We start from the raw sequence: 12,768 nt of genomic DNA, 5'->3' as shown, positions 1-12,768 counted from the left end.
CTGAAGATTAAATTTTTCCGGCTGTAACCTAAGAGACAAGCAAAGCAATTCTTCATAAGTATATGACTATTCTCTATGAAGTTTCACAGGTTTTTTTCAGTAAATTAGCTGTCAACATTTAATTGTAAAACTTAATGTAATAAAATCCTATAACATTAATAAAGTCAAAGAATTAATTATTTGACTTCTTATTGTTTATTTTATCCACTGCTTGCAAAAAACAAATGCTCACTTTTTTAAAGTCTTTCCCTTATCAAATTTATTTCTTTATTCTACTAAAATCATCAGATTTATTTAAAAACTATATTAATTTTACTTTCTAAACTAGATATATAAAAAAGCGACCTTAAAAAAATTCATTAACAAGATTCTGACCAGTGCAATCAAATATTAAGTATCTCCTACTGGTGTTCTAAGCATTATGAAAACATTTAGTTATAAGGAAATTCTGATTAGTGTTTTATTCAGAATTCATCTGAATTTTTTCTTGTTACTCTGGAAACAAAATCCAATTATCTTATATTGTTATATTGGTATTCTTAAAAATTATTAAAAACTAACCTGGAACGTATGTTTTTATTTTATTAGGTTAGAAATGCAACAGCAGTGTTTATCATCAATTTGAGTGTATCTGATTTAATGTCTTGCTGCTTTAATCTACCACTTGCTGCATCAACCTTTTGGCAGAGAGCATGGAGACATGGACATCTTCTCTGTCAACTATTTCCATTACTTAGGTACGGCTTACTGGCTGTATCACTTTTTACAGTCCTTGCCATTACTATAAATAGATATGTTATGATTGGACATCCAACATTATATCCAAAGTAAGTAAAATTATTCACTAATTTTTTTTATTTTAATGATATGATAATGTAATTTTTGTACTAACATAATCTACACAAAATGTAGCATGTTCTGTGCATAACAGCTGTTACGCAACATATTAACAACATACTAACAACATTAGTTTTACACAAGTTATTACATAATGTGATGAAGCATTTTTACCAAAATAAGAATAAATATTTTTAATGAATAATATTGAGAACATCCAAGGTGGTACAGCTATACATAAGTACTATACATATAGTTGGCTAACGGGGTTCTGATTGTTTTCCTTGGAAATGCTAATTTTTCTTTGACCTAATTTCATCTACAGGTAGTTTTACAAGGACTGGGATTTTTCCACCACTTGCACGTATGAAAATTTTAAAACGATTAGGAAATGGATTCACACCATTTAGAGCTGACAATGTGGCAGCCTGGGTCGAAGTGATGCAATGGAGACCCTTCCACTGTCCACATTCCCCCTGTGATGGCAAGCATATAGCTAAGGTGGCCATGTATGTTGGTGCATGGGAGCTTTGTGTGTAGGGTCGAGTCAGCGCAGAGATTGCGCATACACTCTCTGTCAGAACATATACGGTTCCATCGGAGTACCGGATTGGACCTCCAGGATTACTACAGAAGGGATCAAAAATCATGGAAGTTGAACAACACTAGAACACTAGCAGAGGTTTCATGTAAACACTTGCACCTTGAACCAGCCATGTTGCCTGAGGTGAAACGATGAAAAAGTCATGAGACAGGAAGAATGAGAAGTGAGGTGAACAGTTTGCAGAGAGCAATTTTCAAGAATAATTCACCAAAAACCAAGTATCTGGTAATTACAAGAGAAGATGGTAATTTTTCAAGGGTAAATCCTTTTTATCACTAGGGAAATAAATAATTGCGTTGGAGATCTAGCAAACGAAATTCAAAAAACCTACAACAGACTCTACATAGAGACGGTTAATAACATCCAGTCACAGAAGATCCTTGGACTGAAGAGCATAGGTGAGTTTGCTGTATGAGTTGATCCACACAGCACCCTCATAAGTTAAAGGGTGTTGTAGTCTGATGAGATCTTAATTGAACTGCAAAGAACCATGGAACCATGCAAAGAGCCTCCTGCCTGTGTAAACTGTAAAGGACAGCATTCATGCTGATCAAGAAACTGTTCTGTTTACGAAGACGAGGTAGCTGTTTAGGAAGTTAAAACCCTGCAGAAGGTTAGCTACTTAGAGGCAAAGAAGATCGTAAATAACCGTAAGCCTAGAGCAATAAGAACCTATGCTCAGGCAGTGGCTACTGTTCCTGCTCCAATTATGGATTCAAACCAACTTCTTGGCAAGCTTGCTCCTACTTTGGTAACTATGGTAGAGAGAATAACAGACAATAGAATGAAGTCTCTCTCATAAGGAAGTTATAAAACCATCTATTAGGATACAGCAACCAAATAATACGACATCCAAAAATAAAACCACATCTGACCAGAGAAAGATAGATAAGACAAATAAACCAGAAGTTCAGATTGGGTTTGCAAAATTTGTCAGATGAGTCTGTGAAGAAAGTTATTGCTTCAGAGCCTTCTGTTGAAGATTCCATCCAAGCCTTGTACATCTGAGGTGGACTCATCAAAACCACAGAGACCACAAAAAACCACATATGCAGGGCCTTTTTCCCCCCCTGATTGAAGCGATGACTGGTGCAACTCCTGTTCTGGGAGTCTCTCAGGTTGTCCCCTCAGTTGGCACCTAAACCAGGCGCCAGACATGCTTGTCATCGTCCGCTGCTTCCATGATCTCTGACTCAAAGACAAGAGCTACATGGCCTATGATATTCTTATCAAACACAAAGCTGTTTGAAAGATGGAGAAGAAGAGGAAAAGGGATGGCCAAAAGGCAAACCAGGACATTAACTCGTTAAAAAATAAACGAGTCGATTCTTCAATGGATATTTGTCAAATATCTATGTGCTCTAATGTTTGTTACATGATGTAGACGCATGTGTTTGCTTGTCAATTTATTCTTATATATGGATAATTTATTTTTTTGCTACTTCTTGAAGGATCAAAAAACAGTCAGTATTACTTTTGAAAAGATCAAACACAAATAGTTCTATTAATGACTTGACAGATACCATTAGAAGAGAAGAAAGCTTATAAGATATGGTTGTCTGTAATGCACTAATTGAAACCCACTACCATTGTCATGAATTGTCATGTAATACCATTGTCATGAACCATGACAATGGTATTACATGTTCAGATGTTGAACCATTGTCTTGGTTCAAATGCCAATAGTTGTTTATTATTCCATAATAATTATTACAAATATCCAGTAAAAACAGAGAAAAATCAAATTCTGCGGGCTAAGCTGTCGATTTATTATCCAATAATCCACGTAGAACTCTCAGAGATAAGAAATGATTATTTTACCACACCTTGTGAATTTTTTAATAAATTAAGATTATTATAATATGGCAAATATAATTTGTTAGAATGGAAAAAATTGTTAATATAATTTAATGAATTTAATTGAATATATTTTAATTATACATATTTGCTTAATGTGTTTAGTCAGTGGTACTGAAATATCATTTGGCAGATAGATGTTGATTTACAACCACAAGATCTGAGAGGTGAAAACCACCAAATTACAGTGCATTAAGTTTGTTCCAGTTGCTCTGTTTCAGTTGGATAATTAATAGATTACAACCGCGGTGGATTACATTAAACCATCCATTAATGCATATTATTACAACATTGTACAAACTAACACCTAAAATATATACATAAACTAAACAAAATGTCACATGTTGACATTCTTTTTTATTCTTTTGTCAATTGAGAATGGTTTAGTTCAGTTTCTCTTTATTTTACATTTGCAAAATTTATATAACAATAGTTTATTATACTTTTTTTTAGAAACTGTCTGTACATGTTGCTCATTAATTTTATTAGTTATCCAAACAGAGAATTCATGTTAACAATAAAATGAAAAAATTGTAATAAAATTACATGTGCATTTTTTTTATCTATAATGGTCAGCAGTGAAAATTATATTAATTATAAAATAAACTAAATTTATATTTATTGGAGTATTTTACTTAGCTCAAAATTCTTTCAATCAGTTTTGTTACTTTCAATCTTGTACTCTAATGTAAATAAAAAAGTTCTTTACACATAAAGTTTGCTCTTAATTCATCATGTAAAAAGCTAACAGATTAATATTTCTTTTAAAATACATCCTATATTTTTTTGCAAAGAAGTTAACTAAAAGATTATATATCAAATTTGAATTTGACAACAGAATTTATTACAATATTTTTTTTAGTGCTTTATGTGAATACAAACACACATACATATGTATTATGTTGCCTGTTCAGGTTACTGGCTCTAGATATTAATCAAGCCATTCTCTTGCTATTACTCAACAATTATGTGAAACATTTTTTCTATACATCTACCTTAATATATATCTTTAAAAGCATTAGCATTAGTATAATGTTTATACTTAACGCACTCCAATAATTGCAGTTCCTCATTCTGAACTTGTTTTGTCAGCTGTTGATCTTAAAAGTCTCATCTTTCCTGTTTATACTCTGCTCTCGCAGAGAACCTATGTCTCTGGTGCTTAAGAACCACTGGAAAAGTATTAAGTTCATTAGCTATGGTATAGATTTATCTGACAACAAATGCTTTATTATTATAAAGCATTTGTTGTTGTTGCTTTGGAGTGAGCTGCTTCCTTTCCCCTATGTATTAGTGATCTTATGGCCCTTCTTCAATCCATTGCAATTTCTGTATCAAGATAAAAATATTTTGATAATAAATCATGGTTGCTGATGGTCAGTATGGTTTCTCCCTTAAAATAACATTAACCACCACAGCAAACATGACTAATATTAATATTGTTAATTAACCAGTAGATTTCAAATGTATAATTATGTTAAAAAATCCATTAAGCTACATGAAAATTGTTCATGTTGCATAATTAGTTTCAAAAGACTACAAGAAGATTAATTTTCTTACACCAGTAATTTTATCATTTAAGTTTATTGCAATATAAACCACTAAACATAGTAATGTTTTTGGAATATTCTACATGAACATATATATGTTTGTAATAATTCTGATTTTAACAGAGCATTTTTCATTTTCAGGCTTTATCATCAACAATATCTAGGTCTAATGGTTGGATGTACATGGGTCTCTGGTTTTGGAGCTTTAGTTGCAACATGGTTTGGACGTTGGGGACGTTTTGGCCTTGACCCTATCATTGGATCATGTTCAATATTACCAGATGCACAAGGACATTCACCAAAAGAATTTCTTTTCATTGTAGCATTTGTTATACCATGTATATGTATTGTAGTTTGTTATGCTAGAATATTTTATATAGTACGTAAAACAGCATTAAAATCTAGAGTTAATGCAACTAGAAATAACACTATGTCAACTTGTAGCTCTACAGCAGTTACTAGTACTAATAAAAGTTCATATTATTCTGTTGGAAAAATGAGACTTCTTAAAAAATATCATAATTCTACTGAAGATTCAGCATTAGGTTCTAGCAGTACTGGTCCATCTTATTCTACAGAAAAATCTTCTACATTCCTAGATAATGGTACATCATCAGAAATGTCCCACGATCATCTTACAATTAAAATGGTTACATTAAACCCACCTGCTCCACATCTGTTATCACCATCAAACACATCACCTGTAAGATTTCATAAAACAGTTTTGGCAGATCCCTCATCCTCATCTGGGGTTGAAGGTCTTGGAGAAGATGATGAGCCTGTATCACGTAGTGTAACACCAACATCACTTTGTAGCTCATCTCATGCCACATCACCAACAATTTCATCTAAAAGAAGTATAAATCGCAAACGATATCATAAAGAACGAATACCATCAGCAGTTAATAGTACATTGTCACACATCGGGGCTGTTTTCAGACGGAGTAGCCATTTAACAAAATCTAGTCCTAGGCGACCAAGCTCAATGATTCCTGCAATGCCAGGTAAAATGACACCCAAAGATAGAAAATTATTGAAAATGATTCTAGTCATTTTTGCTTCTTTTGTAATATGTTACTTACCAATAACAGTTAGTAAAACATCCCATCATACAATTGAACTTCGTTGGTTAAATATCGCTGGTTATATTCTTATTTATTTGACTACTTGCATTAACCCAATAATATATGTCGTAATGAGTTCTGAATACAGACAAGCATATAAGAATTTGCTAATGTGTCGTAATGCTGAAAGTAACAACCAACAAGGTCATGCTGGTCCTATAAAAAAAAAATGACATCGGTCATGTCACGGTGTTAAGTCTACACGCACATAATTGTGACTTACATCGTGATATTTATACTTTTGTAATTATAATGATTAATAATTTATTCATTAATTATTAAAACAAGTCATCAGTATAATAATTATAATATCTTTTTTTCTAATTTATAAGAGAAAGTAACATTTTAAAATTCCTATTATATACCTCTTTGTAATGAAACAAACACTGCCGTAAATTAAACAATATTTTATTACTGTAGTAATTGATTATCAGAAAACATAAATACCTCTGATATTATTGTGTATTGTAAAAGATCTCATACATAAATATTTTGAATATAGTCAATAAAACCAAAAACTATGGGTTGTTTTTATAAAATGCACATTTTAACCGACTTAAGAAAACACAAACTATTAATACTTTTTTAAGTAACTTATAACACTATAGATCTTAGAAATTGAAAAATATATTTCAAATAATAAAACACATGGTTTATGAAGAAAGAAATTCATTATTTGAACAGAATGCATTACGAAGCATATTTGTTTTTATCAATTTTCTAAGTTAGTAGTTTTAGTTTAATTTATTATCAGTCTGAAATAATCTTAAATTGTCTTATTATACTAAACAGTCTAACTGCTGTTGGGAAATATGGATAACCTCAACTTATTAATAGATTTTAATATTTATTTTGATTTTCAGGCCGAGCTCTTGAGTAAGTTTTAAGGACAGGGAGACTTTTTTGATAATGGTTTAAAGGGCAAACAACCAGAAAGGGTAGTAAGGTAACCCTAGAATAGCTGTATAATAAATTCATAAGTTTACAGTTATTTTACCTAATTTAATAAAACTTACGTCCAATCCAAATATCCATTATATCAATATTACCTTAATGATCAGACTCTGCTTTTCAAGAAAGTTAAGTCTTTCTTTTGGTACAGAACTAAATAAGTTTTGAAAACCAAAAAAAAATATTAAATCTACACTAATTAAGTTTAGTTGTTTATAAATAGTTTTAATATTCTTGGAATTTTATTTCATGTGTACATTTGATTTTATTGTTATAATTAAAGTTTGTGATTTTTTAAAATAAAACTTATTTATGTTTTATTTTTCATTTATAACCTAGCTAAATTATAAAATAAGAAATTATTAACTCAGAATTAATTTTAAATATTTTCATTTAAATCTTTAAAACATCTCTGATATTCATCCATAAGTAAGTTATTATAGTAGAACCAATGATAAATGGTAAAGGTTTTGTGGCATTAAACCTCCAACAGGCGTTAAAAAAATAGTTAACGCCTAGTAAAATACATTACTATTTTGACTTTGCCTGAGCCTCATTCATTTCTAATTAAACCGTGACTTCTCCAGTGAGAGAGGAGTCAGTCAGTATTTCTCCTTCTACAAATTTTTTGGATACCCTTAAAATACATCTTATTTCACTGATGGTTCCAAAACAAATGGAAATTTCAGTATCCTGACAACTAAAGACTGTAAGATTAAATACTAGCAGCTGAAGACATGTTTACATTTTATTAATGGTAAATGACCATAGCATACAAAGGTATTCAAGTAAAAATTTACTAAATATGGCCATATACTCGTAGTTAATATTAGTTTTCAACATTATCACTTTAAATTTTAAACTTTATTCAAATGGATATTAAAGTTTAACAATATTACCAACTTTATAAATATTAATTATGTTGAAAATGCAATAATATGGCAGTAACTGTAGGTAACATAACCTTTTTATGTTACAAATCCTACTTGAAAGTAGTACAACTGATCTCAAGGATAAAAAGATTTTATACCATGCTTAATAAAAAAAGAGATAAATCAACTGGTTTCACTCATCATATTGAAACCAGTTCATGTGAAAAAGTGAATGAATGAAACGCACAGTTGTATATTAGTATGCAAAACCCACCAAAGTAAACCTATTTTAAAAGACACAAATATGACTCTGGGCTGATTTTAATTAATTTCACTTACTTAATCATTTAATTTAACTTATATTAAAATCTAGTTTCATTGAAAGAAGTACTGAAAATGTAGTGAAACAAGTTTTAATATTAAACTACATGTAATATAAACTGATTATATGAATAATGATTACATATTCATGTAATCATTTATTACAGATATCATGTAGTGTAATATCCAATCCAATTATATTATGCATATTATGGATTTTATTTCTATTCGTTCATAAACTTGTCCAAAAACATCACAAATGGGGAATTTCAGAATCCTTTCTGATTTAGTTAATTTAAAAAAAAAATACTCAAATTTAAAATTTCAATAAGTAAATGAACTAATTTAAAGTGTAAATTTTAATTAGCTCATTTTTTTCATGTATGAGATCTAATTGGCCTAAAGAATATTTAATATTCAGAATGCATAATTTTATGTATGTATGTATATAAATACTGTATCAATATTTATTGTTTAATAATTTTGAACTATGAAGGTTCTTTAAATTTTAAAATTCAAGTTTCATTTTTTCTGGATTATAATATTGTCATTATTTTATATATTAGCAAAATAATAATTTAGATTTTTTTTTTTTACTTAATTTATAGTATTATTCAAGATATTAAAGGTTTTAAAAGTTTGAAAGTAAGCAGTAGTCACATGTAAAAATTTTCCAATTTCAAAAGATACTAGATATATGTAACAGTAATGTAATCATCCAGTTTCAGTGATTGCTCTTTTCCTTATTTGTAAGTGGTTTTGCTGTAAATGGTACTAATTTTGAATATTAAGAAAACTTTTCACTTACTATTATTGAAAATTATATATAAGTAATAGCTTAACTACTAATTTTCACCATGGGGTGGGGTCACCATGAAATGGCTACTCCTGTAAAATGTCAAGGAAACTCTCCTCCTGATATGGCCAAACCACTTGAAAATGCATCTTTGATATCTTTGAAGAGTTGGTGGCTCTCAAATAAAATCTCTCACCCCATCATTTTTTACTTTATTGGGTCTGGCTTTGTTGAATAGACAAATACAATATCCACATCATTGTTATATACTATTTTTATAACTTTTTAATTATCTTTAAGTAAAAAAAGTTAATTTTTATATGAAAATTCATCTACCAAATTTATTACGTTGTGCTAATATTATTAGAAATACAAAACGTATTTAATAAAATTATAATATAAAATATTGTTATGTGAGAATATATGAAGATTTATGAACTAAATTTACATTGAAATACTTTGACAATACATAATTGAATGAAATTAAAAAAACTGATAGTAAATTAATGTAAAATTAAAAATTAGAAAAATAATTTGAAATGTTTGCTTTGATTTCAATTAAATAAATTTTAGCTTATAATAAATTTGCTGTCGTTTTCTTTAAAAAAAAGAAAGTAAAAACATGCACCAAAAATGCCTTTTTAATTTGATAATACATTTTTAGTAGAGGCCTATAACTTTTTATGGAATTTGTTATTAAAAAAAAAAAAAAAACTCTGCCTTATTTATAGAAATAACAATTATAAATTATGGATTATTATGGATCTTTGACAGATAAAAAAATAAGAAAGAAAATTATAGTAATAATGGTTATTTATCATATGGTTAAACCACTACTGAATATTGTAAAAATTATAATTTTTTTTTTTTTAATTTATATATTACACTGATGACTTGTAGGTTATAATTTTTATAACTTTGATATCATTATTGTATTATTATATTGGTAGTTAATTTATAATTAATAATTATTATTAATGATGTGCAGACTGAATTATTTATACTGTAATAATTTGTCATATATATTAATTGTATTTATACTGTAATATTTATAAGAAAATAGAGAAGTTTGTAATAGTGTATAGAATACTTGAAGGATTTTTTTTTTATTCCAAATACATATTAATAAATAATTACTTAAAAAGTCTATTAAAGATTTTAAAAATATAATTAAATTCTTTTTTACATTAAACTTAAACTAATAACTTTATTTATCTTCTTTTTTTTTTATTAATATAACTACAAATTGTAAATATTTTGTCATGCATTAATAGGCAAGTTATCTTTATTAAAATTGTTAGAGGTACCAAAAATATACTTATATCACTTGATAATATATATATATATTTATATTAACAACATTTTGGGCATTGTTAATGTATAGAAAAGATTCTGTTAGTTTTTAGTTGAAATATATAGTAATAAACTAGGCATAGCAATCTGGTTAGATAGAGACACATACAGTTTTATTTTTTGACATAGTGACCATGTCTGTTATAATAAAACCAAATCAAAAATTAGTGCTTTAAAGTAAAATGAGCCAAACCATATTATTGGTTGCTTATTGTTTTGCTTAATCACAGATAAGCCAGGATTTTGTTTCAGAGTTGAGTCAAGTTTGAAAGTTAAATAAACAATAATTTCCAATGTAGAATCCAAAATATTTTAAAAACTCATTCAAATTAAAATCTAAAATTTTATTCCCAAACTTTTTCATGTAAAACACTGTCATAGTAATTTGTATGTAACCTTGGCAACATTTATTTCAATTGAATCAAAATAGGTTTTGACAACATTTTGGCAAAAAGAAAAAAATTGATTGAAAAAAGTTAAAAATCGATAATATTTTATTCTATTTTCTAAATTTTAGAGTGTTCTAATCACCTAGATTTCCCACCAGTCTATGGTGTACTAAACTTATTTATATTATTTTTTATGTAATTGAATGATTTTTAATACAGCACTAAAAAGCCTTTTTAATACAAAAAAAGCCTGAAAAAAATAATTCTTAGAGTTTTTCTTACTTAGTTAATTTAACACATCAGTGCTTTATTCTACCTGTCCAGAATACCAATAACAATATACCAAGAGTAATCAACAGTTCACAAAGTCAGACCATCACATATTTAAGTCACTGTTTCTGTAGTTAAACACAGATAAATTCTGTATTAGTGGCAAAATTGTTATTCTCACTGTAAAATATATTCATGATAACATTGCATATTATTGGTTTGTTGAAGTATGTTTAGAGATTAAAAACAATAAACATTCTTACCAAATACTCTTCTAAAGAAGAGTATTTGGTAAGAGTATTCTTTATCTTACTATTTACAAAATACGAAAATTGTATATCATAAACAATTTATATATCAATGGAAATTAATACAAAATTAAAAAATTTGTATGACAGTGAAATGATAATTACAAAATCAGTAAAATCTTTTAAATAATTATTTTAACAATATTTACAAAACTAAACTAGGTTATAATTTTAGCAATGAATAATGACACTTTGTTTCCTGTTTACAATGAACAGCTTCTTACATTTAATTGTTGGAATCGGAGGTGAGTTTCCCAAAACTCACATTTGCTCATATACTCAACTGTATCGCATACTCTGAATGTTGTCACCAAACTCTGCCACTCAATGTCCCTCCTCAGCTGTATTTATACTCCCAAGTATAGGTTGTCCTTACTTGTTCTAATGGTGAATTGTATACTTTTATGCTTTTTAATTTCCTAAAGTGAATGCTAAGGATACCCTAGAAAATGATTGTGTATTATGAAGAACATAAAAAAACTTTTTTCTGTTTTGGTGCTATCTTAGTCGATTTAAATCGATATAATTATAATAACAATTTTAAATATAGGTAAACTAATTTAATTTACATTCAAAATAAAATAATTTGAAAAATACTTCTGAGAAATAACAAGCTAAATAAATACTATCATCATTTTTAAAGGAAAATTCTACATCATTATTTTCTAATGGCTTTTTAATAATCAAATTATAACTCATCAGATTTTCACCATTATTAATGTTAATTTTATTGGTTTATTTCACTACTTTATCTTATACAAACTAACATTTTACTTAAAATCAGCAATAATGTTTGAAATTCATGAAATTTCAATAAAATAACAGAATGGCAAACTATGTTTATTAAATAACTAAATATGTGCCTACATCTATTTGTGATATTATTATGACTATGATAAATTGTACATAAATATTATACCTAAATATTACATATAGATTTATTAATATTATTGTATTAATAATATTATAATAAAAATATTTTATAATAATGAACAAAAATAATATAGTCCTAAATTTTCTGTGACATTAACATTTACTGAAACAAAAATAATTGAAATTTTGTACATTTCTGTAATTATTCATAAATACTATGCATGAAATAACTAGCACTAAACATTTGAAATTTATTAGTAATGTCACATTTATTGAAAGTTAGTTTGAAGTTTAATTTTCAGTTTAATAGAAAAATTAAACAAAACTAATAGATATTTTTTTCTTATTTTAATTAAACATGAAAACAGTATTTTAACATACAGTACAAGTATATAGAAAGTTGGTTTAATTAGTTTTTAATTTTCCTAAAAAAATATGACCTGATGATTTTCTACTTATGAAATATTAGATTTTTAAAAGATTTTTTTATTTTAATTTTTCATAAAATTATTTTTAAAATGTATAATGCATACCTGCAAAAGCTATTGTTTAAAAATTATATTATCTTATTGTTAAAATTATCTTACAATACATGTATAAATAAATTTTTATTACATCATCGTCATCATTCATAATTCATTATTATCATATAATCCTGTATGT

At 27.6% G+C, this 12,768-nt stretch overlaps 1 protein-coding gene across 2 annotated transcripts; it reads left to right on the top strand.

Moving 5' to 3' along the window:
- Nucleotides 1-592: 592 nt before the first annotated feature.
- On the top strand, nucleotides 593-7,026 carry LOC142331256 (G-protein coupled receptor moody). Of its 2 annotated transcripts, XM_075377019.1 has the most exons (3): nucleotides 593-827; nucleotides 4,990-5,852; nucleotides 6,836-7,026. In XM_075377019.1, exons 1-3 carry the CDS (start codon nucleotides 640-642, stop codon nucleotides 6,850-6,852), a joined length of 1,068 nt encoding a protein of 355 aa, XP_075233134.1. In that variant the 5' UTR covers nucleotides 593-639; the 3' UTR covers nucleotides 6,853-7,026. The 2 variants fall into 2 exon arrangements, with proteins under 2 accessions (XP_075233134.1, XP_075233133.1); XM_075377018.1 differs by lacking the exon at nucleotides 6,836-7,026 and having other exon boundaries at nucleotides 4,990-6,534.
- Nucleotides 7,027-12,768: the final 5,742 nt, after the last annotated feature.

The sequence above is a fragment of the Lycorma delicatula genome, chromosome 10, assembly GCF_047948215.1.
Source record: "Lycorma delicatula isolate Av1 chromosome 10, ASM4794821v1, whole genome shotgun sequence".
NCBI lineage: Eukaryota > Metazoa > Arthropoda > Insecta > Hemiptera > Fulgoridae > Lycorma > Lycorma delicatula.
Note: the sequence above shows the minus strand (reverse complement) of the source record. Positions and strands in the feature narration are given on the sequence as shown.

Coding starts and splice junctions, on each gene's coding strand:
- LOC142331256 (XM_075377018.1), top strand. CDS start 640: ATGTCTTGCTGCTTTAATCTACCACTTGCTGCATCAACCTTTTGGCAG. Junction 828..4,989: donor CATCCAACATTATATCCAAA/GTAAGTAAAATT, acceptor TTTCATTTTCAG/GCTTTATCATCAACAATATC.